This window comes from Anopheles coluzzii, chromosome 3 (assembly GCF_943734685.1).
Source record: "Anopheles coluzzii chromosome 3, AcolN3, whole genome shotgun sequence".
Taxonomy (NCBI): Eukaryota; Metazoa; Arthropoda; class Insecta; order Diptera; family Culicidae; genus Anopheles; species Anopheles coluzzii.
In genome coordinates this window covers 14,778,844-14,806,737 of record NC_064671.1, presented here as the reverse complement: position 1 = coordinate 14,806,737, position 27,894 = coordinate 14,778,844, and the positions used below count along the sequence as shown (strand labels likewise).

General features: G+C 42.7%; 1 protein-coding gene across 1 annotated transcript; it reads left to right on the top strand.

Moving 5' to 3' along the window:
- Positions 1–182: 182 nt before the first annotated feature.
- Positions 183–26,945, top strand: LOC120958106 (atrial natriuretic peptide receptor 1). The gene is made up of 17 exons (XM_040380676.2): positions 183–362; positions 427–2,596; positions 5,333–6,335; positions 6,436–6,547; positions 14,252–14,417; positions 19,224–19,301; positions 19,422–19,698; positions 20,027–20,461; positions 20,524–20,644; positions 20,723–20,841; positions 21,025–21,103; positions 21,825–21,945; positions 24,237–24,762; positions 24,845–25,172; positions 25,451–26,064; positions 26,133–26,280; positions 26,375–26,945. Exons 3-17 carry the CDS (start codon positions 5,915–5,917, stop codon positions 26,448–26,450), a joined length of 3,621 nt encoding a protein of 1,206 aa, XP_040236610.2. The 5' UTR covers positions 183–362; positions 427–2,596; positions 5,333–5,914; the 3' UTR covers positions 26,451–26,945.
- The last annotated feature ends 949 nt before the right edge of the window (positions 26,946–27,894 follow it).

Below are 27,894 nucleotides of genomic sequence, written 5' to 3'. Positions count from 1 at the left end.
CAAATCCGGAACTGATTACGATTCCGGAACTAATTCCGGTCCCGATTCCCATTCTGTAGCCGATTCTTGAAACAGTTCCGGAATCGATTATAGAAACTGATTCCGAACCTACCATCCGGAATCGATTCCAGAAAACTAGCCGGAATCGATTCCGACGAAAACTTCATTTTTCCCATCACTATTTTTGAGTTTAAAAATAACCCCACCGTCATCGTTTGACGTTTAATTTTGGAGGTTATTTTCCGCAGCCTACCAGTAGCCACAAAGTTGTGCAACGAACAAGAGCAGGAAAGCATTATCCGCCTCTTCCGAAGCCTGCGCCACCCGAAGCACCAGAAAGCACTAACACTAACACAAAAAAAGTAAGTTTTTCCTGTTAATTAAGTGAAGCGACGAATAATTACAATTGGTACGACTCTATTTCAGATCATTTGGAAGTGACCAATGGCCGAAGTGAGCAGCATCCTTAACAATCAACTTTACGTGCGATTGCTCAAATTTAGGGCCAACAGCAACTACAGTCGCGTACGCGTTACTGCTCATACCGATGGCATCGGACCGGAGGCTGGCCTGATGTTCCTGTGCAATTGCTGTATGGGGAGCTTTTATAGCCCCAGCGACGTGTCGTGCCGATTCCTGCTGGTTTTATATTACCATCTGTACGAGCAGCATCCGCACTTGCTGTGCGTAGCGCCGCTTGATGCGCCAAAGGAATACTGTTAGATTGTGTAAGGGTTTTTGTGCAATGTTCCTTAAAATCTGCGACAAATGTAGGAAGTAAAACCCACTTTGTGACTAAAGAGCCAACTCTTTCAAAGTTTTGATTTCGTTAGAGTTTTGGTTTATAATTCAACGATTCCAATTACGGGAGGTTTGCCGTCTGCGATCTTCAAATCTTCCAAAGAAATTGCAAGTTTCCGTGTGACCTAGTTGAGCGATTGAATCGGACCCAGACACTCCATTATACTTCCCATCAATTCTACGCACATCTCCTGGTTCCAATATCCTGAAGGTCCTGCCCTTCCCCAGTCCAAAAGATATGGTCGAAAACCAAACATTTGTCAAAATTCACCCCAAAAACATCTAGCAGCCATGGAAATGAATTTCGAAGGCGGAGATCTTCAATGTTCCAGAGCCTCAAAAAAAACCCAGCCTCCTGTGATACCCGTCAGCGGAGGGAAAAGGGAAAAGAAAACAACGCAAAGAGAAGCAGCTCATATCACACTCTCTGCCTGAAAGTAATCGAGTAGAACGTTGGCAAACTCCGAAGCATCCACACCTGGGACGGACGGAACAGGACCGAGTAGGGTAGAATCCGGGAGAAACACACACCAAAAAACAAGTCATCCCGCCCCAGCAGTTTCAAGAAAACCCATCATTGAGGGCGCGCGAAATGATGTTTCGATTGCGCTGATAATGGTGTGTGTGCGTTGCCCGACCCGGACGAGTGATAACACGCGGCGAAAAACTGTCTTCTTCAACCCCTCGGGATCCCCATTCTACGACGATTCGTCCCTGTCTAGCGATGTGTAAACAGACGGGATGGACTGCGAAAAAGACTGCGCCGTCCCTCTTCCCTTTTACGTTACAGTTACCCTAATCGCAGCCCGCAGCCATTCAATCAGTCTAGTCAGCCGGCAATAGCCAGTAGTCAGAGAGATCTTCACCGTATCGCGGGATAGCAATCACCGTTCCCGAGATGACGGGTTTTGGGTGGGTAATGGCCCCGTTCCCGTCGCCCTCTCACGATCGCATGTGCAACAGAAATGGTGTCCTTGTACGGGACCGTCGTCGCCGTCGTCGGCGTCGTGGTCGTCCTCGTCCGTATCATCGTACTGGCTTCGCTTCGGGAAGGACGCACACGCTCGGGCCGGGCTCGTGCACCGGGCCGCTATAAAAGCGGTCCCCTTATCGGACGGCGTGCTCAATCGGCCGAAGGATACTATCGGCACCACGTGGTCGGCAGTCAGTTTGCGGTGGTGCGGTGCTTTCGAGTGTTTGGGCCTGTCCGTGCGGTGTCCGTGTCGGAGCGGCTCTTCGGATCCTTACCGGTTTTTAGGAACGTTTTAGGTTTTTTTGTGGAATTAGTGAACAGTTTTGAGCCTAGTTCCCAGTGGTGGGCTACAAACTTCCTGTACCAAGAATCAGGATAAGGCAGTGCTTTCAAGTGAATCTTACAAAAGGGAAGGACGCTCAACAGGTGCTGTAAATTGTGGTGTGCCTGTGTGTTTCATGGTCAAGAATACAGGATGTGATATTGCTGATAAGCCTTACCGACCCGCCTACCAGTCCAGAATCAAGGCTGTGTGTGCATTAGGATAATTTTGTTTGCGGCGTGCCACCTGTTTTGCATCACTAACCTGGAAGTCATTATTCAAGGTTGACAACGACGACGCCGCCTCAGCAGCAATGGTGTGCCGTGTGTCCCGGCAAAGTGTGTAATAAAATTCCCTCGTCTTGTTAATGCGAAAGAAAACTCCCCCGAGAGTTGTGTGTGCGGGTGTTGTAGGGGAAAAGGTTCTGTATCACCCCCACGGAAGACCGTCAACCATCCTTGAAGAAGGGCCCCGGAGCTCTAAATGCGTCTATCGATCAGGTAAATCTAGTCATCCAGTAATCTAGCCGTCAAATTGTCACTCACTTCATCATCAGCCGCGTGGGTCGCTCGGTTGCTTTCACCTATCCTCCGGCCTACTATGTTCGTGTACACTGCGTGTGTGTGTGCTTGGAATGAGATTAGGTGTAGCAGGTGTCCCAGGGGGGAATCTGTTGTGTGGAATTGTTATTCGTTTAAAACTGGTGATATGTGATCTGGCGCTGATTGCACAAAGTACTGAAATACGAATAATCTCATCGATGTGGCATACCAATATCGAAAAGCCGAAAAACCTCAAGATAAGAAAACAGTGAAAGAAGAACTCCAAGCATCATGCTGCTCCCTCCTGCAATGAAACGTGACGTGCTTGGATGTGTGACCTAGTGCAATGACCGTCCAAAAACTGCCTCTACTCCGACCCGTCTGGAAGCGTTTGACCATCCAACCGAGCATATTTTATGCGGCGTGCAACAAGTGGCCCCCAATTGTGTGTGGTTCGTGTGAGTTGTGTGTGAATGTGGGTATGTGGTGGTGGCATTATTCCTTTTTTTTTAATAAGGCTAGAAAATAAGAACAACTTATCCGGCAACAGCTACGATGACGATGTTTTCAGCAAATGATGGTGCTGAAAATAATCATGATGCTGAGGATGATGATGATGATGAAGGTAATAGGTCGGTTTCGTGCTCCATGTGTTTGCAGTACTGCCCCAAAATGGACCATGGTGAACCGAAATGTGTGGGTACGGTCACGTACCAACTCCCTACTGGACACGCTGGCTCTGAACGTTGCCGCTGATCGTTGGCGATGATGTCCCCTCGGGGTTTTGTGGAGGTACAATGTGTGCGTCTGTGTGCGTGTGTGTGTTTATCTTTTCACAGTCTCATTTGTACGCGCGGGCAGAACGGGTTCGGTGAGACGGGGGCAACGGTGAAAGAACGAGTTGGATACGTGCCCATTTGCTGGGCACGGTGCGCAACCGAAAGATTGCAATAAAAACACGATGTGGATGTGTATCGCCCGGACCGGACCGTGATGCTGGCGTAACAACACATGGCAACACAGCCATGGCTGCCACGGACAAAAGACAAATGTGTACCGAACGGTGATGAGTTTCGCACCGGACACTTTTATTATTTGTGTGGTGGTGCATTGTGCCATTTGTTGCAGTGGATGTGCCGTAGGGTGCGATAGTTGCATTTCGTTTTTTAATTCAATTAAATTCACTTCTCGTGCTTGCTCTGGTTGCTATGGCTCATTTCGAGTCGCTTCTTGTAACAGGGGGGAGGGGGGGGGGGGCTTGCTTGGATTCTAGGAAATGTGCAGCATGGCGGATGCACCCAACTAGGGGTAGTATTTTTCAATCAATCAGATTCAGTTTTTATCTTCCATTTTAATTAAATAATGCTACACAAATCAATCAAAACACTTCTCGGTTTTATAGGGCACATTACAAATTACACATAGTTTTATATTATTTTATGTTTCATATTTTTAAATTGAGAATTAATATAAACAGTATCTAACACAAACGATAAAAAAAATCATTTGGTCTTTTTATGTTTGGTAATTCTAATTGAACAGTTTGCATTTTTTTAATGTCCAAAACTGAAAATAAATAAAAAAAAAAACAAAATTACATTAAAATATATATAAATAAGCACGTTTTTATTCTTTCACTGAAGTATTGCAGAGCAAGGAATTGCAAAATAAATGAAAGATATCAAAAAGGAGCTTCTTTTTACCAAGGATTTATTATTATTTTCTAAAAATTTAAAAAAGCCTTTATGTTGTGGTTAAATCCTTCTAGCGCATGATGACCCCATACAGGTCTATTACAAGGCTTCGAATCGAACCCAAAACTTCTACAATTAGACTATTCAGCCAATTTCAGACTTTCAATTGAGTGGAAAGATAGAAGCAAATAAAAATTTAGTCTTGTTATTAGCACTCAATGCAGAATGTTAGACTTAATCTTAGAATATAATGTTAGCTATCATCCATAATTAATGAATGTGGCTAAATAATTTAAAATCTATTATTTTATGTCATTCAGCCTTTCTGTAAAACAGGTTTTTCCCCCATACGGTAATTCCCTCATAAAGTTGCTCAAAATGATCCCTTTTTCTAATCCTTTTTTATATGATTTTATTCTCCTTTTCTTATTAGTTTATTTACTATTAATTATCCTCCTGATTTTATTATTAGTTAGGATAATTTTTTGATTATTTATATTCAATTTATTAAAATGTTTGTTTATTCATTTATTAGTTTATTTATTTTATTTTCTATTCTTTTATTTTAAAATTTATTTATTTACTATTATTTTTGTAATTTATTCGATAATTTTTTATTTATTTCTATCTTTATTATTCCATTTACATCTTAATTGATTTACTTATTTCTAAATTTATATACTCTTTTAGATTATATTTTGTATTATATTATATTATATATGTTTAATATTTATTTACATATTTTTTACTTATTTACTACAATAATTATGTCTGGCTTCCGTAGACTATGTACAATACCTATCGACAATCCCCAATGAGTGAGATTCTTTTCCTTTCTAAAAATTGTAATATAATTACTTATACATTACTTGTACAATTCGTTCTACAACTTACGATTATTTCAATGCCTAAAACTAACTCACAACTTTCGCAAAACATCCCCACTAATTCACTGGTTCAGTGATCTAAAAGTAATGTTTACATCTCGTTATTGCTACAGACGCCAAACCAGCCCGATCCGGTACACACGCTCCATCCCCAGTACAGCAGGCTCGACATGGTAATGGAATGCGATCCATAACGCTGTTACGAACGTATAAAAATAATCCTTGCGTAAAATCGAGCAACTGGCCGTGAAAAGCCTGTGTCGATAGCGAAGAAACAAAGCAACAACGGTAACCAGCAACCAGACAGAAACCGGCCATAGTTTGTACCGGTGTATCGCTGTGCTATCAGTTAGATAAAAGAAACGCACTCACTAAACTAACTACCCAACTTCGCTTCGCTCGGTATGCAAATGAGCCGCGTCTGCAGCACGCGCGGTGCCATATAAAATGTCAACGGGACGTAAATTATCGCGTGACGATCAAGGAGCACCTTGTCAGCTGTATCGCCCAACGCTGATGATGATGATGATGATGGCACACCCAATCGACTGGGATCGGTTCACCGAGGCCAATGGCCAAAGCAAGCAGAAGCAGCACTATCTTCACCATCTATCCCACCGTCTCTGCAACGCCCTGTAAGAGCATTGTTACAAACAGCAGCACCTCACCGACAGGAGCGGTCACCACCGTCAGCGATGGCCAGCTGGGCCGGGCGCAACAGAAACGGGGCGTCACTGAACTGCGTTCCGTTTGTGTGCTGTGCCGTTTTACTATGCTGGGTGGGCTGCCATACGCCGCCGCCCGTTACGGCACACCCCCGTGACCATCGGCCCACCGTACAGCGAACGGTGGAGGATACCGAAATTGGGCAGCTTCTGAGCAGCCTGCTGGACGGGGCTGGCCGGGACGGGGACGATTACAACTTGGAGGAGGACGGTGAGTCGACGGGCGGTGGTGTGGCCGGTTCGGCCGGAAGTGGCAACGGTTCGAGTCTCGCCGGGGGCCACATCGACCGGGTGCACAAACGGAGCCTTAGCAACCTTGAGATACAACCGATCATTGACGATACAAATTACACCGTGTACCATGTGGGTGTGCTGATGGCATCGCATCTCGGTGAGTCGGAGCGAATGGTTGGGTGGCCGACTGACTGGGCTGACTGCTGTAATGACATTTTCCATTCGATATCTTGTTTCGCTACAATTTCAACTCACAGACTCACCTTTCGACCTGGAACGCTGTGGACCGGCTATCGATTTGGCGCTCGAGCTGGTCAACCAAAGTCTCATGAAAGTGCACAACGTACGGCTCAGCAAGGTGCAGCGAAGGTAGGTGTGAAGTAGCTGGTAACGTTGGATTTGTGTATTTTTGTTAAAGCAATCGTAGAAGGTTAATGAATGCAAGGAACTGGTTTCCAATTGGTTATGATTTATTTACAGGTTTGATTTTATATTTATTTTCCAGTGTCATTTGTGCAGTTGTTCTTATGCTAGTTATGACTGTAGTTATGTTATCGCAGCTTTTTGTTGTTGCTATTTGGATTAGATTTTAGTTTATATTTAATTCATTATTTTTTCTCTGTTTCATTGTTTTTCCTTGTTCAATTACTTTTTTTTTAAGTTCTTTTACTATAACTTTATGTTACTTGTATATTACTTTTTAAAATGTTCTGTATTATTATTATGACTGCTCCCCAATTCAATCTGTTTAAATTTGTACCTCGATTCTAGAATGTACAGAATGTGATTAATTTTCATATTAAATTTATGTACATATTATATGCACAGTATCTGTGACCGTCTTCATTGCTGCCCTTAAACTAAATGACACCATCAGTATATCCGTATGGCTATGCTTTATTTCCTGTGGATCTGTTTATTGAGCGCACTTTTTGCGAACCGAAAACAACACTTTAGAATGTCATTTAAAACTGAGTTATTGATTTCAATTCATCGGTACGAATTCAAGATAATTTTCAGGATCGATTTCCCGGCTATGATCCGGATTACAGTTCCACTGAAATTGAACGTGAAATTTTGGGGCTTTCTACTATGTTTCATTAAATATTAATCATAATATGGCTTACCGTACATCAAAAGAAAGGATATTCAATTCCTTATGATTATAAACCATATTGAATTTAAACAAATTAATGCATGTCCCTGTGATTCTCCGCTTTGTTCATGGTAAAAAAATAATGGTCAACGCGGAATCACAACGAAATGCACTTAATTCACTTTTTCAATATATTTTACAGTCTTAAAAGTGGTTGAATTGAATATCCTTTCTTCTGATGCACGGTAAGCCATAATCAGATTAATTTTTATTTGAAAATAGTAACAGAAAAACCCGAAATTTCACGTTCACTTTCACGCAAGGTCTAAAGCAATCTCAAGGTAAGGGTTTAGGATCAGTTTAAGTCTCAGATACGGCATGAGATAAGATCAGGATCTGTTCCGGTACCGGTATTGGTTTGTGATTAGTTCCTATTTGACTATAAGTTCAGCATTAGTACTAAGTTCATTATGGGTTCGGTATTAAACTTCAGAACCAATAAAAGTACAAAATCAGATCTAACTATGGTATGGATTTAGGATCATTTCGATGAATTAAGATTTTGGGCTAAGGAGCTATAATATGACGAAAAATAATATACTAACATACAAACTAGACGTTTGTACAAACATTTATATGTGATGAGATGTATTAATTTATGATTTTATGAAATTAGGCGATTGTATTCTAAATTAACTTTGCTAACCATTCTAATGATATATAAAAGTAATCCTTGGTCTTATAAATGAGCTATCAAGTAATTGACATTATTTTTGTGATAAAAACTATGCATTCAAAACGCCTAGGGCTAGTGAACTTATTTAAACATCTCTTAGTGACCTTGGTGACCTAGTATCTGAGACGTAACGTGACCGTCCAGATCTCATTATCGGGGGTCACTCTGACTCCGACTTTTTTAACCACAACAATCAAACCCATTTAAAGGGTGATAGTTTTATGTCCAGTCCTTAACTAGTTCCAACAGACCCTTTTTGGAAAAAATGTACATTTTGCTCTATCCTCCCAGTTTAGGGTTCAGGGGCCATATTATGAGCTCTGCAAATTACTGTAGGCAATTTTCTACAACTTTTTTCTCCAGTCCTCCCATCTCGGATACAATCAAATCTGACCCAAGCCCAACCTTTATCTCATGGCCTTGCTCTGGAAAGGATGTCATAAATGCCTAATTTACCATATCCGATAAATGGGGATGGCTTTTTCAACACTTTTTGACACATTCTCCCATATAGTAGTTCTCCTGAGCAGGAAAAATTAACTGATAATGATTTTTTTTTTGTAACTAGTAATATCGATCGTAACAATTGCCAGAATCATTTAAGAAAGCGTTTTTTTTATGCAAAATTTATGTTTTTTGAATGCTTCCGTTAGAGCAATGAGTTGATTACACAGTTGTTTGTCACATCGTTGAATATGACTTTAAACTCCTTCAGTTTGTGCTAGATTCAATCATATTTACGCAATAATTCATCCCCAGAGTTCGTCAGAAACTCTCTTCACTCTTCCTCTGTCCCTACAATTCCAAGCATTATGCAAATTTCGCAAATCTCAAAACAGTTTCATTGCGTCGCACCAAATCAACACGTAGCCGGACGCGTCCCAATCAAGATAGCTCACATTCCTCCCCCAGATGCGGGGTGTTTATGGTTTGGGATTTTTGTTTATTTCCCCTTTCTTGTTAGAGGCAACTACCAGCGACTGGTTAGATTGGTACTTGTCGACGTGCCGAAACGTTCACATGCAACAAGCCTTCGGCATCCACGGCAGACCACGTACCACGTGCGCCGAACGTGAGCTGTTTGTAATGAGTAAATACCACCACCAAACACCACAACCACCACCACCGGTGGTTTGTACCGTGAAAACGGCATCCTTCTTCGTTCCCCCCGCTGCCGACATGCTGACAGGTTATAGCTAAGAACCTAGCCGAGGGTTAGCACATGCTTGCCCAATCTTCCCGCATCCCGAGGTTACGCGGCCACTGCCAAAATGAGGCAGCTCCCATTTCGGCAGCTCTTTTGCTTGCATACCATCACACGCGTCTTAACGCGCGTCATGCAGAGGGCTTTGCTTCGGTGTACTTTCTCGCCATGTTTTTCTAACGCCGCTGTCCCCGAAATGTCCTTCAAATGGTTTCTCCTCCCTGCTCCCACGGCTCCTGGCTGGACAGTTGTAGGTCATCGTGCGTGGAGCCCCTGAATGGAAGGGTCGAGTAAATAAGCATACTTATGTAAATTATATGTCGTCGTTTAGCCTTTTTTGTTCGCTCGGTTCCACACTCACAGTCCACAGTGTCCGAAATAACATGGCGCCAGGCCGTGCGTGCGTGTGTGTATGTTTGTGTCATCATGACGGGCAAGATTAGAAAAGAAAACTCAATTTGTCGGCGAATATAAAGGAACCGTGGGGAAAAAAAGTATGAAAGGGTCGCCTTTTTTCTGCAACCCTTGGCCTTGTGCTTTGTGATACTTTGCGAGTCAGGACCGCGAAGTATGCAAACACTTTGCCCAGCTGACACACGTTGGCCGAAGCACCCTAATCAAAACCGTGTGCGCCCCAAGTTTTGGAACAACAGAGCCCACGGTTGGACACAGTTTGGAGAAGTGTGCTAATCCTCTTATCCTCAGCGCCACATCCGCTGCGGCCAATTAAATGACACCAATAAAACGGGGGCCATTTTAGCATCGCCCGCCAGTGTCGAGGGGTTTTGTTGTTTGTCGAAAGAGGTTGGGCGCTTTCACCGTTGCCACTGAACCGTGCCAATGGTCGGTCGAAACAGAGTCCAACTCGCCGGGATACTGGTTTCCAAATTTTATTTGCTGTTCGTTTGTTCGTTTTCGCCTTGCCTTTAATCGAGTGATAATTCGACCTCAAGGGTTTTTATGGGTGGGTTTTATATTCTACTGTTTATTGCTGTCAACGAATGTCTCCCTGCCGTAGATGGGGATACTTTGGGCCAGCTGTGTCAAACTCATTTCATCAGAGGGCCGCAAGTACAGATTTTCAGTGATTCGCGGGCCGCAAAGTTGAGAAAAAAATATACCACAATATTTATATAAAATACTATTTAAAATCATTATTATTAAACAAATTAACTTTTTATACTCCTCGCTTCAAATTTGGAATCGCTTCTTATTCAAAAATTTGCGATGTTATTTTCCATTGTGCTCTTTTTTATTAAAAAAATTTTTCAATATACTTTTAAAGTCACATGCAATCTCATTTTATCCTTATTATTAAAATAGAATATTTTTCATTTGTCGCGTTCTCACACGGCAGTTCTGTTAGAAAATATCGCTCAACCTCACTTGTTCACTAAGGTAGGGGAAATCTAGCTGCCTGTTGCGAATTTTTTTTATAAGCATTCTGAGCTATTCATCGCTGGTGGAATAACAAAAATATTTGCCTGCAATTTTTTGACAGTTCAAGAGAAAAATTGTAATAAATCGTGTTTAAACATTAGTTTTCGCTAATTTCCAAGTCCCAATTGTGCTAGTGGTATATTCATTTCTAATAACAAGAACCCGTTGTTTATGAATAATTTTGTTAAATTACGATATTTTTATCCGACGCAGATTCGTGGTGTGTGAACCCATAAAGATTGGCAAATATTTTTTTGGACACTTGAAGCGAAATGATTTGCTAATTAAGGAAAGGACTGTGTGAGCTAACCTATTAATTAGCTAAGTATTGCAGGACTTCGGCATTTCGTTTATTTTAATCCTTAATGTAAATCCTTTTATCTTAAGCATAATCATTTCATTTTGGTTTTGATTTTCGCGGAGGTTGCAAAGTACAATTCGTCTTGTAGAATGTGAGATGCAAGTAAAATCAACTTGGCTACAAACGCTTTCGATAAGTCGTACATATTGGATATTAACTGATTTTTATGGTAGGATGATTAGGAAAAAAAAACAGAAGTGGCTCCAATCGAATATCAAAGATGTAACATACTAAGGTCGGAGCCGTACAGATCTGTTCGGAGCAATTCGGAGCCGACTGAATCCTTTACTCGGCAGTCAGAGGCATTAAGATCGGTAGGACCGTCAGAAATGGTTCCGACTGCAGACTAGCCGCTCCGTGCGATAACCGATGACTCCAACGGTTCCGAATGACTCTAGATGGCTCTATAGGCTTCGGACGGCAACGAGCGAAACTGTTGGTTTAACAATCCAGCACTAGTTGTTGCAAAGTTTCCAAGTGTGTGTATCTTGTTATTTTCATTCCTATTTCGTTTCTAGACAGACGCAAATCTGTTTTTCCATATATAATGTGCAATCGAGCCTGCACAAAATTATGCTAATATTCAGAATTTAATCGAAACATAAAACGTATGAGTTTGCATTCGATTTAATGTTTCTTAAGGGTCTCGGTTTTTCTGTACGTACGTGTAGAATAAGTTTGCTAGATATTATGGGAACATTAATGTTAATTTAGAAAAATATAGCGACACAATGATTGTTCTTCTTTGGAAAACTGAATACACTTCGACAAATAGTAATAACAGATTTTTGGTTTGCAGTGCTTTGGGTACTTCTCAAAATATTCTCGCGGGCCGCATTCATTATCGACGCGGGCCGCATGCGGCCCGCGGGCCGCCAGTTTGACATACCTGCTTTGGGCCATTGGAACAGTGGGCCATTGGGTGGATACTTTGAGCTGTATCAAGAGTGGTCGCATCTTGCTTTCCATACATTAGAATGTTTTTGAGACGATTTTTTTTACAAAGAAAAAACTGAAAGTTGTACATCTTGGAATAAAAATCAATAACTTGTATGATCTTAAATCCATTGCAAAGGAAAACCACAACTGTTTTATAGCTTCATATTAAGAATATTAAGCAGAGCGTATGTAGTTACAAATATCTAAATTATAAAGCATTTTCAAACACTAGTTTTCGTAATTGAGTTTACATCAACCTCTCTTTACAATGATTCCAGCATTTTGAATAAAAAACTTGAAAACTCTATTCATAAAAATGGATAGAGGTCATATCTCCGTTCTATTGTTCTTCATATTCTTTAGTAAGAAACAATGAAAGTTCGTTAACAATTTTAAATACATGGATTACAACAAGTCATATGTAGATAGCCAGCTAGTTTCAATGGAAAATTACTGAAAGATATTTTTTATTTTTAAAATCGACACACATCATACAAATATTGAAAAAATCCCTCCAAATTGTTTAAATAATTGTTTAAAATATTAGCACTAAATATTAGTACTATAAATCATACGAGTCCAAAAAACTTTTGGAGATAATCTTTGAAGACCTAGATCAACTTTACATACTTTCGCACTCTTCCATATTAGCAATAAAACCTCTCATGAAAATAATGCTTAAAGAAGCTCCTGGAAAGTTTAATTTCATTTATTTTAAGAACTCTGTCGATGGTTTTGATGGCAAGGACGACAAGTCTACCAATAAGCAAGTACAGAAGATACAGGTCAATGTCGGACACTTGGATTAGGGGCAATTTTTTGTATATGTGAAACATGAAATCATACAAACTTTGAGCCGTGGCTTTCACCTCTTATATACATAATTAGGCAAAAAATGAAAGGCTTAATCTTCTTTGGACATACAAAAGTATAAATGCTTAAAATTAGGATTTTTTTTTGTAAGACAAATATGTTTTTTAGGTGTACGAGATCAGGTGTCTCTAACCTGTGGTGTCCGTGGCATTAACAGAAGTGGTCTGTGAAAAAAAGCTTATTATGATACATATCGTGCAATTGTTTTCCAACAATCAAGATTCAGTTTCCTACAGGCAAGTCTGGAATAAAATTTAAACATAATTTTGATTGAAACCTTTGTACTAAGTCTACAAAATGTATGCCCTCAATAGATGTGTGCCGCGGAATCTGTATTTTCAAAGCCAAGTGGTTTGCGATTCTAAAAAGGTTGGAGAGCCCTGTACTAGATCAATTGTCAATTGGTTGTTACAGTGGTCAAATTGGTCAAGGTCAGGGCAACTGAATCAAGGAAGATTTCAACTAGATCAGTACTGAAATTTGGAAAGTCGCGAGTTTTATTCTTCAGACAGTTTTCCATTTTATTGTTTGATTATTTTCCATATAAAAGACTCTTAACTTAGAAAAATTACCAAATGAGGAAACAACAATGATGGACAACCTAAAAATATGCAAAATACGAAGTCCCTGACCCTGCCTGATAACACCAAGACTTAAGATATCATTAAAATGATGTAATAACTGCCATATAAACGGACACAAAAAAATGAATCCTCAACGAAGGGAAGATTATGTTTTTGGTATTCGTAAAATGATATTCATAAAAATGCGAACAGTGTAATTTTTGTCGCTATTGATACTACTTCTACTTTCGGCTCAGGCTCAACAACTGTTGTCGGTCAAGGCCTGCTGTACAGGCAAGCACTTGTGGGCTTGGCTTTCAGTGACTTCTTGATTTCCCCCCATAGCAGGATAGTCAAGTCCTACGTATGGGACTTCGGGGCTTGAACCCATGACGGGCATCATGTTATAATGCCGTACGAGTTGACGAATGTACAACGAGTCCGGCTCGCCATTGATACATTTTGGAGAATTTTTAAGCAAACCTATTTCGATCCCTCGCTTAGAACTCCGATATGAATAAATCCGACTCTGATACCAATTCACGATAGCTTGGACGGCATGTCAGACACCCAGAATCAGTCAGAATCACATCATTACACTATTTAACCACTTTTTTCTATATTGTAGAACATAATCAAATATGAATTACAAAATACCTACTAACACAACACGATCACATCTCTCAGTTTGTGTTTTATCTCTACCTGACTTTTAGCATTACTTTTTGGAGCATTTTCTACTGAATGTCATATCCATTAAGAATCAATTCCTTCTCCCTACAACACCAATTCCCTTTGCTGCCCCGTTTCGGAAATGAATATCAATTACAGCCCGTGTTTTCTCCCCGCTCCCGGTTCCAGCTATGCCACCTGCTCCGGCTCCAAATCACCCGGGCTGGCGGCCGATTTGCACTTCAAGCATAGCGTGATCGCGTTCATCGGACCGGCCTGTGCCTTTGCGCTCGAGCCCGTCGCCCAGCTGGCCGACTACTGGAATACACCCATCATCACCGGGATGGGCGATCAGGTAAGTAAGTGAGGACCAGGGCGGACAGTAGTTGCTTTCTTCGGTTCGTACTTGGTGCCTGTCGCTGCTCCGGCCGGCGGTGATTTGAAAAGCAAATTTATTTAATGAATCACCACAATTAGTATTTAATCTAGCGTTAAGCAATCAGCGGACCTTGATCCTTTCGCTATCATCGTGTGTGTGTGTGTTTTGCTTCTTCTCTATTTACCATCCACGTGGGGTGGTCATTATTGTTTTGCTTTTTGGTCGTTTTTCTTCCCCTTTCTCCCTTTCATTTGCCATCCACGAGCGGATCGGAATAATGCTGTTGACCGGGGCGAGACACACCAGCAGCCGGATGAGACATTCATTTATCGTTTGCCGTTGGTCCGATAATTTCCTGATTGGTCCGGTCGGTGATTCCCCCGGTTGGCCTTTTGTCTCTTTGCCCGATTAAATGTCATCATGTCGCGTGGCACAAGTCAACATCATTTCGCTTCCTTTCCGTCCACCCATCGAGCAGTCGGCAAGAACTTTGCCGGCTTTCTATAAATACAACTCAATTTGGTTGATCGAGCCTGAGTCTGCTTCCCTTCGGCGGCATGGCTTGGGTGGAGCAGATTTCGTTATTCCTTCCTCTAAGCAGCCGGACAAAGCAGTCCAGCATCGTTTGTTTGTGATTTCCCTACACAGTCGTTTCATTGCAGACCATTTCCTACAGCAGTACATGCCGCGCGCGCGAGAGAGTGATTGTTTCCAGTTGCAGTTCGCTTCCAATCTCCAATCCTCTTTGGCTCTCCTTAGCCGACCAGTAAAGTGAACAAGTAAAGCGTCTAATGGTGCAGAAATGTATGCTCGAATGATTCAAAGCGATCTCGGCGTTTTTTTTGTTGCTCCGCTCGTCATTTCATCGTCTTCCCAACAGTCGCGTCCTGGTGCGCCCTTACAAATGGGAGATAGCTTTTTTGCTGCACCATCCATTTCGCAAAGCCGGAACGGAAGTAAGCGTAACCGTTCGAACGACTCCATCCGTCTCCCAGAGTCCGTAGCTTCCGTACTATGCTATCCTTTATTTTATTAAAACCAAAGCAAATGCGCCAAACGGTTTTTGCAATTGCGACACCAAACCAAACTCGTCTCGCTGAATATGTGCTGCCGGCATGAATGTGAAATTTTATGCGCATAAATACATAGCAACGAGTGTCGCGTGCATCGGCAACAGCACGCTGTGCGCTGTTTGAGGGTGGTGCGCGCTTTTTTTTTCTTTTGCCGCCTTTCAAATCTGTCTCATTTGTTTCAGTGTTTTTTTTAATTTTTCGCTAAACGCTAGCAAAAGTTAGTCATTGAAGAGAATGTTGGCAAAAGCTTTCGTGTGAGGCAGATTGTTGTAGCATTTTTGAATAGCTTTTTTTTGCATATTTAGATTGTTTGCGTTGTCAATGGCTTTGGTTTTTTTTAAATATCTGAGGAACTCAAGTAATTTTAAATGTCTAAGAAATGTTTTCTTTTTTAAATTAAGCGAATTCGGCATCGTGCGTTTGCGTTCATTCCATCTTTCAATAATTAGTTGAATCGTTCTTAACATAATTCGTCTCCATTTTTTTATACTGTTTCATTCTTTGCATTAACCTCGAAAGATCTAGATAATTCTCTTAAAAAGTAAACCAATTAAATAGTATAATTTTTTTTAAACTTTTACTTTATTTACTTCCTTATTATTTCGCGACTTTTTAGCGATCCAAGAGAACAGGGTGGAAAGCAATGGCTGGTATTATTGAATCCGTTCGTAGCGGGAACGTACGGCGCTCACATGATATTCTAGGGATGGCAACACATTTCTTGTGCCCGCTCCTACAACGCCGCGTTGAATAACTGTAGCAACCATCTAGTACGTTAAGAAAATGAGTGTCGGGACGTACGCCGCCGCTACGAACGGATTCAATAATACCAGCCAATATTAGGACTAGGATTACATTCCTTGATTATCGGCCGTATCGGGTTGGTCGTTCCTTCCCGGGAACGTTCGCCGCGATGCTCATTTTCACTCATTTCATAGCCCTCTATGATAAAAAATTAGAAAACCGTCTAGGTTTTGTTCTGCCCAATCTAGTAGTACAACCCTGTCCACTCATGAGCGTCGAACGTTCTTCGACGAACGACCACCCCGATACGGCCATATGTATGAAACAGCAGCAAATATTACAGGGTTTCGAATCATATAAGGGAATAGTTCAACCACTTAGGGGAATGTTGCAAATCGGTAGGGGAATGTTGCAAGCAAGCTGTGTATGTTTGCAATCACTTAGGGGAGTTTTGCAATCGATTAGGGGAATGTTGCAAGCGTACTGTGGAGCTGTCATCAGACTGTGGGTGCCGCTGTAAATACCTTAAAATATTTTCGTCAATCTAACTAACTTATCATGTTTAATTATGGCTCCGCAGCAGGATTTCTTTAGTTTATCACGTGTACAGCAGAATCCCACACGAAAACAACTCCAAACGATGTTTTTAAAAAAACATCTTTCTTTCTTCTTCTTTGGCTCAACAACCGTTGTCGGTCAAGGCCTGCCTTTACCTCTTGTGGGCTTGGCTTTCAGTGACTAATTGATTCCCCCCCCCATAGCAGGATAGTCAGTCCTACGTATGGCGGCGCGGTCTATTTGGGGATTGAACCCATGACGGGCATGTTGTTAAGTCGTACGAGTTGACGACTGTACTACGAGACCGGCTAAAAAAAACATCATCGGTATCAATTAGAAGCTTTTTACACCGGCACCCACCGTCTGATGACAGCTCCCCAGTACGCTTGCAAAATTCCCCTAATCGATTGCAAAACTCCCCTAAGTGATTGCAAACATCCACAGCTTGCATGCAATATTCCCCTTCCGATTTGCAACATTCCCCTAAGTGGTTGAACTATTCCCTTATATGATTCGAAACCCTGTAAGATTCTGCAAAAAAAAATCGTTGTTGAGGTTTTTGTGTAGCTTCTGTTTGATCGGATCAGTTTTGAACCGTTGTTCACAAAATTGATAAGGTTCTCATGGCAATTTGAAAATTATTTTTGAAAATCTTTTTACATACTTTGGTTTGCATATTCAAAACAATCATTACATAGAAAAAAATGTTTAGATTTTTTTAAAATATTTTTTTAAATTATATTTTGATAATTACTCTTATAAAACTCATAAAACCCTATAAAAGTATAATTTTTTTTTTAAGTTGTTAAAAACAATTTGTTTCTGTAAACCCTTTCTAGACTATGTTATTAATAATTTTGAACGTTTTTTATGTGCGTAAGTTAGCACAAAAAACCTGTTTTTGTGCTCTTTATAGTGTCTTTGGCCGGTCTCGTAGTACAGTCGTCAACTCGTACGACTTAACAACATGCTCGTCATGGGTTCAATCCCCAAATAGACCGCGCCGCCATACGTAGGACAGACTATCCTGCTATGGGGGGGAATCAATTAGTCACTAAAAGCCAAGCCCACAAGTGGGTACAGGCAGGCCTTGACCGACATCGGTTGTTGAGCCAAAGAAGAAGAAGAAGATAGTGTCTTTATAGTTATTGTAGGAACATAAATTTGGTTTTTTCGTAATAAGTCGTGTAAAATTAAAAAAAAAATACAAAGATGTGAAATAGTATTCTGCACAAAACATACATTCACTTTTTTTATCTATCTTTTACGGATTTTCCTCTAATCGCGAAAAACGACTGTCCATATAGTTGAGGTAGGCGCTGTACAGTACAAATCGGTCGATCCGGTGTTTAATAAAGTCAAGAGCATACCTTGGTAAAATCGGTCGATAATTTCTTGTCCGCTGCCGCCGAGGAGCCGACGGAGTTGTTTTTGCAATATTGTCAATATTCAATAAATCTATAAGTTGCTTTTGCATTTGCGCTCAAGATTTGTAGATCTTGCAAGGATCTCAAACGGCTTGACGCGGATTTCACTCGAGACATCTGTTACATCTCTGCATTTACTTACTTACTTACTTACTTACTTAACTAGAACAACTAGAAACAGCAGAGTAAAACAGTTCAAGAAAATGTTAGGCGATTGGGAGCCTTTTCAATGGTTTTGTATTGGATTCCGACACAGAATACGTTGCCGTCGTGTGCGCCTGAAATATCAAATGTATAATATCCACAATATATATACATAAATATACTAATATAATAAATATACTAATATGTTAATAATAAATATACGTACAAATACATATTCCTTGCGCTAGTATAGTAATCTCCTGGACTGCATTTGCTTTACCTTTGTTTCATTCCAACTACAACTAACGGCCTCCCACCAATTCACAGTTAATTGGACAGTTTTATCGTTTTGCCAACGTGTGCACCATCTAATAACACCTTCGCGACTTTCAGCCCTTCGGGTCTAAGAAAATCCCCACCAAGCACAGCAGCAGAGTTCAAGTGGTGGATGAAGACCAAAATAAAGAAAATCCCGGATAGCAAAGGTGTCAAGTTTGAAGCAAGATTTATTCCCATCACCACCTGCTGCTACCGGGTTTGCAGCAGTGGCAAATATCGGGTTGACCCAGCACCACCGCACCGGTTTGACCTGTGTGACCGGGCCCACCCCCTACAGCCTGGCAGGGGATGAAAATTATTGTTCCCTTGCTACCATCCCGGTGACCCGGTCGTTCGTTCTTTCCACACCTTTTGATTCTGTGAACTTCCTTTCTTTTCAAACAGAACGTTCGTCCGTTCGTTCGTTCGTCGACATATCGACGATGGTATCGCTTCTTTGGAGTGAACATTGTAATCATGCTAACCGGGCTCGTTTTCCCTCCCATCTCTCTTTGCAGCCCCCATCGGAGGGTGAACTCTCGGTAACGTCCGGCATTCTGGGCCGCTTGAGCAACAGGTGGAAAAATGATAGCTCGGTAAGACGCGGCGCTTTGACGACCTGGCCCAAGGAAGGACGTAAAAGGGCGTCGGTCGTTTGCACTTTGACAGTGGTTGGATTCATGCCGCTTCCCCGTTTTGCTCACCCCTTCATGCAGGGTATGTTCAAGGATAAGTCCCGCTACCAGACGCTCACCCGCATGTCCTACTGCCAGTGCCGGCTGAAGCTGGTGTTCTCGAGCATCTTCCGCCAGTTCGGCTGGCGCCATATCGCACTCATCATCGACCGGTCAGATCTGTTTTCGCTGACGGTTGGAAAGAACCTGGAGTACGGGCTGAAGGACGAGGAGCTGCTCAAGTTTGTGCGCGAGCTGGACGGTAACGATGAGGAGGACATCGAAGCCTACCTGAAGGATGCGAGCATGTACGCGAGGGGTACGTAACGGTTGGGAAACGGTTCCCATCTAGCTCACTGATTGGCTTGTAAAGCGGGATTGACGAGAGAGAGAGAGATTTATTTCGCACAAAAGCGGGAAAAGTGTGTCATAGAATCAGAAAATGGAACTGTCATGTCGTTGACTTCAAACCATCAAGCAGCATTAAATAGTTCCTGGAAATTACTTCCATCGTGCTGTTCCGTTTCTACATCCAGCTTTTTCCGGAGTGGCGTGAATTGCAACAGCGAGTTTATTAACCCCAAAATTTGCTTCCAGCTAAACACTAATTACCCCTCGTTGCTCGTTGCTCCCCCTCTCCCTTCCAGTGATAATACTGTCCGTGCGAGGTTCGCTGGTGCGCAAGTTTATGCTTTCCGCCCTGGCGCTCGGTATGACGCGCGGCGAGTTCACCTTTCTCGATGTGGAAATCTTCCAGAGCTCCTACTGGGGCGACCACTACTGGGAGCTGGGCGACGAGGACGACTTTAAGGCGCGCAAATCGTACGAAGCGTTGCTGCGCGTCTCGCTGCTACAGCCGACCAGCCCGACCTACCAGTACTTTGCGGAAAAGGTGCGCGCACTGGCGAAGCAGGACTACAACTACACGTTCGTGGAGGACGAGGAGGTGAACTTCTTCATCGGTGCGTTCTTTGACGGCGTGTACCTGCTCGGGATGGCGCTGAACGACACGCTGAACGAGGGCGGCGACATACGGGACGGTACGGCGATTACGCGGAAAATGTGGGGCCGTGACTTTGAGGGTAAGTTGTGATAGCATGAGGAGGGCATGAAGCCACAGCTCATGGGTCGCTTCTTTTTCCAGGGATCACCGGACACGTGCGGATTGATGACAACGGTGATCGTGATGCGGACTATTCCATCCTCGACCTGGATCCAATTACCGGGCGGTTCGAGGTGGTGGCCCACTACTACGGCATTACGCGGTAACGTGCACTAATAGGCCTGTTAGTGAGTTTGTGCTAAAAAATAACCATTCCTGAATCTTTCTTCACACAAACTAGGGAATACTCACCCGTCAAGGGGAAGAAGATTCATTGGCCGGGCGGTCGCGAAGGTCCACCGCCCGATGTGCCCAAGTGTGGATTCCTCGGCACATCGCCTGCCTGCCAGGGCAATGGTGGTAAGAATTTTCCCGAGCACCGTCGTGAGCGAAACCCCCCGGGCAGCAACAATTACCCCTTAAATCACGCTACAAGCATAACGATAATGATGCTGCTGCTGCTCCTGCTGCTTATGCGCTCACTGGGTGCTCATTTTCTATTCCCTTACTTTCTCTCTCTCTCCCTGTACTCCCCAAAACTAGACATGATTATCCTTTATGGGCTCGTTGGATTCGGCATAATCTCCGCCTTTGCCGCTGCGGTCACGTATATACTGTGCAAGTAAGTACCGGGTTGGGTTTTCGGCTGCTTCTCCGTCTAAACAATTCCAGCTATTCCGTGTCGTATCGGCCAATTCCCTACATTCCTCGCCGTGGGGTGTGTACGTGTGTAGGATTAGGAAAGTGAACTGTCATTGCAATTGAGGTCAACTTATCTAATTATTGCTATTGGTTCAATTAAAGGCGGATAACATTGGATGGTACGATATGTGCTGATGTGTGAACGCCGATTGTGCAAGGCAGCTTACAGGGGTTTCCAGGAGTTTTGATAGCCGTGGAACACTTTATTGATTCTTTCTTCGTGAAATGAATTTAATGTAATGGGAATTGGACTCTATAGCATCCTTGTTTAACAAATCCTATAGGAATTGGATTCGGTCCAAAAAGTGTGCCATAGAGTCCAATTGTCAACATATGTAGTTCAATTCCCATTAGAAAGAGTCAAGGAAATGTCCCACAACTATGAGAACCTCTGGAAAACCCTGTAATCAGGAGAGATTAAAATAATAGATACCTTTTTTCACTGATAAAAAGCTAATTGGAGATATAAAATACACATACAAATACGTTTTTTTCTCCCATGCTTACCATACCTGAGTTGTTTGATTTTTGCTGTTTTGAGTTTTTGCTTTGTCCCTAATTAATGCTTCTATTCACTTCCTTTTTACCACGCCACTTTTAACTCTTTCCATGAACTTTCAAACACACAAACACACATACAGACAAATGAAGCTTAATAGCGAGCTGAACAACATGTCCTGGCGGGTCCGGCCGGACGAGGTGCTGCTGGAGGTGGGCAAAATGTTTGGCAGCAAAATGGGACTGCAGAAGCTGAACTATGAGGTAAGCATTCGAACGATGGGACGGGAATGACAGGCACAGCGGTTCAATTATAATTGCTATCACTGCGTTGGACGAGAGCCGGGGTTTCCTCGTTTCATGAAAAGGCACGTCTAATGAATTATTCAATCGAATTTCGTGGGGCATTCAACTACCACACAGCAGTTTCCAATTGATGTTTTGTGACAGGCTACGGTACCTGATACGGTAGCTGATTCAACTCCTCGTTGAAAGGATAGCGGTGGCCTCAGCAAGCGGGCAGAATGTGTCTGCGGGTGGATATAATTGTTCGGCTGAATACTGAGCTGAGTGCAATCGGATCGGAGCACCGCTAATGCATTATGCAGCGTGGAAATTGTTATCGATGCTGAATTTTAACACGCTTTGAATGTGTGATATAGTGTAAATTTCGTTTGAAATTATTCGAAATCGGACGGCTGTGCTAATTTAATTACAAGTTTTACTTGAAAGAGGAAGAGAAAGAGAATGATGATGCAACCATAGTTGGATCAAGCTAAGCACGGCTAACGTATCATAGTATGGATCAAATATTCAGGATCGTAACAAACACTGAGCGATACTAATAAACTCTGCAAGTATCAAGGGCATCACTCATGTAGTCCGACAGCCTAAAACTGCCTAAAAAGCCGCTTGAACCTTCAAAGTTGGCTAGACAATGGGCTGTTTCATCCACTGGGGCATTGAATTCAATTAGCCTGCATTAGTCAAATGACTGCATGGCGCCGTAATAACCTCTAGTTTGGTACAGCTGTCGAGCTCCTAAGCCTTAAGGTAGACATAAACAAGCAACCTTAAGCAGACCTTATTTGATTATAACCTCGCGAGTCTCATATTGTGGGATAATCTAACGAAATTGTCGGTTGTCAGACATTGGACATCGTATTGAGTAGATTATATTTGCCAAAATATGACTTCAATACCCTTCAAGACGAGTTTAAATCTTATCCATTAATGTCAAAATGCACACAAAATATTCACCCAAATAAAAAACAAAAATTTACACATCCCACATATAAAAAAATGTAAAGTATTTAAAAGCTATTGTTAAAAGATTTATTAAAGTTTGTTAAAAAATATATACAAGGTCTCTCCAGGATATTGGTTGATTAATTTCTCTTATTTGGCATAACGGCCAACACGGTAATGCTTTTACAGGCTTTCAAGCAGTGCTGCAAAATGTCCCTGTCAATGTCATAAAAAATTCTGACTGAAACAAAATCCATGTCAGCGTCTTGTACTCAATTGTGATAATCAAAGGTGATACTCAAAACAATTGGTGTGATCAATGCATGCGTCGTGACATTTTTGCCACCAACGCTTGGTCAGTCACTCATGACTTTTTTTACTGTGATCAAAATGTCACTGCCATAGTCATGACAAATTCCGGCTGAAACAAAATAATGTCAACGTCACGAGCTCTACTGTGATGATCAGAGCTGAAACTCAAACAGTTGGTGCGACCTTCCCATGCTTAGTGACATTGTATGCAACCAACTCTTGATCAGTTACTAGGTCGTGACATTTTTTGTCAGTGATCATCACGGTAGTTACGGAAAATTTGCGGTGCGTGCGTGTGCATGTAAACAAAATGAGCATATTTTTTCGCTCTTTTGGACCCGACAGACCATCAAAGCAGACAGAGCGAGAAAGCATGCTCTTTTTGTATAATCCAAGAATATCGTGATTATCACCAACAGAAAATGTCGTGTCCAAGTGAGTGACCAAGAGTTGGGTGTTAAGCAAAATGTCATTAAGCATGTGATTGTTCCACCAACTGTTTGAGTCTCATCTCTGATCATCTCAGTTGAGCAGGTGAGTTGACTTGAACTTCGTTTCAGTCATGAGTATTGGTGACTGAAACAGTGGCATTCGACAACACTATTCACAGCTAGAAAAAGACATGATTATACTGGCAATTGAGTGACCAAGTGAGTGACCAAGAGTTAGGTGCTAAGTAAAATGTCATTAAGCATGTGATTGTTCCACCAACTGTTTGAGTCTCATCTCTGATCATCTCAGTTGTGTACGTGAGCTAACTTGAACTTCGTTTCGACTGAAACATTGGCATTTGACAACACTGTTCACAGCTAGAAAAAGACATGATTATACAGGCAATTGAATTAAACTCAGCTTGTTAGTCAGAGTATATTGGTTTATATGTACATGATTTACAATTTGAAAGGCTATGATGCATGTTGTTCAGTTTAGTTGAATTTTCAAAAAATTGTATTATTCACTAACGCATCTTTCACATGATCCTAATCTCTCACCAGAACTTTTCACTGCAGCAGTTCGGGCTGAACTCGGGCCGCGTTTCGATAGCATCCGGCAACTCGCAGCTGCCCGCCCAGCTCTTCACCACCATCGGCATCTACAAGGGCGAACGGGTCGCCATCAAAAAGGTGGCCAAAAAGAAGGTCTACATCACCTCCACGCTGCTGTGGGAGATCAAGCAGGCGCGCGACGTGAGCCACGAAAATACGGTCCGCTTTGTGGGCGCCTGTATCGATCTGCCCCGCCCGACAATCCTCATCCTGACCGAGTACTGCCCCAAGGGTAGCCTGAAGGACGTGCTAGAGAACGAAGCGATTCAGCTCGACTGGAACTTCCGCATGTCGCTGATACACGACGTCGTGAAGGGTATGGCCTATCTGCACAACAGTGACGTCGGCGTGCACGGTAAGCTGCGCTCCTGCAACTGTCTCATCGACGGTCGATTCGTGCTGAAAATCTCCGACTTTGGGCTGCGCACGCTGACCACGCCGTCGGAGTACGTGCGGGACCAGAACTACTACAACAGTAAGCGCAGACGGCGGCTTAGCCCTGACCGTTCCCGGCCGCTGTGTGTGCTTTGCTTCTCACCAGTGCTAAAATTTTACAGAGCTGTTGTGGGTTGCGCCGGAGCTACTACCCGCCACCGTCATCCCGGGTACGCCCGCCACCCAGAAGGGGGACGTTTACTCGTTCGCTATCATACTGGAGGAGATCGTGGTGCGCGGTGGCCCGTACGAGACGGCTCGCCAGTTTCTGGACCCGCAGGCGATTGTGGAGCGGGTGGCACTGCACGAGAGCCCGCCGTTTCGGCCGTTCGTGGGACAGCGGGACTGTCCGCCCGATCTGCTTGACCTGATGGAGAAGTGCTGGTCGGACAGCCCGGACGATCGGCCAACGTTTTCCGGCATCCGGAGCAGCGTGCGGCTGATCATGAAGTACTATTGAGAATTGGGTATATTGGAAGGGGTTGTGGTGCTGCTGCGTGTTTCAGTTTTTTGGGAAGCTTTTCAATGGTAGAAAAAGAATGCTTTTTAAAGTCTTTTAACACATTGAGAAGTTCTTAGAAAGGCACAAGGCAGTACGCAACCCGATAACATGTTTTGGTTTGTTTGGATTTGCTCAATGTTTTCTATAAATACGGAACACGATTAAGAATATCTCAATACAACGTTCAACATTTCCCTTTTCTCCTACACACACGCTCACCCTGTAGAGGATTCTGCGAGAACCTCATGGACGATCTGCTGCGCCGCATGGAGCAGTACGCCAACAACTTGGAAAGCTTGGTGGAGGAAAAAACCGAACAGCTCAGCATGGAAAAGCGGCGCACGGAGGAGCTGCTCTACCAGGTGTTGCCGCGCCCCGTCGCCCAGCAGCTGCTGGCCGGCGAGATGGTTCAGCCAGAACAGTTCGAGTGTGTCACGATCTATTTCAGTGATATCGTCGGCTTCACCGCCCTGTGCGCCCAGAGCCGCCCGATGGAGGTGGTGGACTTTCTGAACGATCTGTACAGCACGTTCGATCGCATCATCGGGTTTTACGACGTGTACAAGGTGGAAACGATTGGCGATGCGTACATGGTGGTGTCGGGGCTGCCGGAACGGAACGGGCACGACCATGCGCGTGAGATTGGGCTGATGGCGCTGGCGATACTGGATGCGGTCAGGTCGTTCACCATCAAGCATAAGCCGGAGTATCAGCTGAAGATACGCATCGGCATTCATTCGGGACCGGTTTGTGCCGGTGTCGTCGGGCAGAAGATGCCCCATTACTGTCTGTTTGGGGATACGGTCAATACGGCCTCGCGGATGGAATCCACTGGACATCGTACGTGAGCTGTGTGGAAGAAATTGGAGTGGTTGTAATAACTGACATATTCTTTTCCTTCATTACAGCACTCAAAATTCATGTGTCTGAGGCAGCCAAGCAAATACTGGACAAATTTGGAACGTTTCGGACGGAGCTGAGAGGAGACGTTGAGCTGAAGGGTAAAGGGATCGTCACGACCTACTGGTTGCTGGAGTGCTCTGAACCCGACCCACGGTGACTACTTGGCTATTCATGCGCTTCTAACTAGCCTCATTGGTATTTGATTCATGTCTCTCTCTCTCTCTCCCTCTCCCCCTTCTCATAACAGACCCCCGACACCGATGAGAAACTATAATGAAAACGAAGTACCATTCCCGATACTGTTCCCAGCGATCGGAAAGTAAGGGATTCTTCCCTTCACTCCCTGCAGCATGCTGCAGTGTGTCCCGCGTGCTGCTGTCTCGTTACTTGTCAATGTTAGCCAACTCTGTGTCTTTCGCTTCGTAATATTCGTCTCTCGGCCCGGATAATGGTGTGACGGTGTGCGAAGAAGATTGTCGGACGGTTTCAGTCACGGGCCACGGGTGGAATGTCGTCCGCATTTATGTGTCAATTGAAATCAGGATCAACATGTATATGTCTATGTGTGTGTGAATGTGTAGGTGTGATTTGTAGCAGCATACCCGTACCATATTATTAACCAATTGTCCATATTTGGCTGCAGAGCTGGTGCTGGGTAGTATAACAGCGGGGAAGGTTTTTAGGGGAGAGATATGATACGAAGATGGTAAACTATTTTGTGTAGCATTTATAGCCACCCGGACGTAACCGGTGTACCATAATGAGAACTATTTTGATGTATTTTCGCTGTTATTGCGACCATGTATGAATAAATGTGAATATACAACTGTATAATAACTTATTTTTGTGTGTTATATACTACACCCAATTTTTAGCAAATTTCAATTTTTTTCTGTTTACAGTTAGTTAGAATGGTGATTTTATTTTAATGTCTTTTATCGGCATAGATATGTCGTTTTTGTACAATTAGCTGTGAAAAAAATCGTTGAGAAATTAATTTTTTTTATGGAATAATACCATTTGTGATATTTATACATGATTGTACAAATTGCAACTGGCAGTAGCCTAACTTGCTGCTGCTGCCGGAGCTGATGCTACAAAATCCTACCTAATACTCACCAACATCACACTTTGATTCCACGATATACCAGGCGTCTCCATAATATCGATGGAGGGCTGGGCGCCTCCATCGTGATTCCATGAAATTATTATTTTTAAATGGAAAAACGAATTACACGTAGCTTACGTTACAGAAAACCTTTCCCTTTTAAATGAATACATTTTGTCCATTGATTTTGGCTATGACTTATTATCTCTAAAATATATAATCGCTATTTGAAAGAAAATAACTAATTTTGATCCTTTCTTCGCCAGTCAAGTCATTTTTGGTGAGCTGTTTAAGTACTGTATCAACACATAACCTTCACGTTAATTTAAACTGTTTTAATTTATATTATATTCTATTCACACAAGATGTTACGATAGAATAAAATAAGAAGGAGATTATTTTCATCTATTTGGCGTAACGAACGCTTGCCGACCTATGCAGGCTTTGAAACACTTAGCCAGATAATCAATCCTTGCTCGATGGGGAAGGGGGGGGGAGGTATTCTATACTTGAACCCACGATGGAGGTGTTATTAAGTTGTACGAGTTTATATTAGTACCACAGAACTGCTCCTTTATTACAAATACTATATTTAAATTAATTTATATCAAAATGATAGTTTTGGGTACATTTATTTCAAAATAAGTTACCCTTAATCC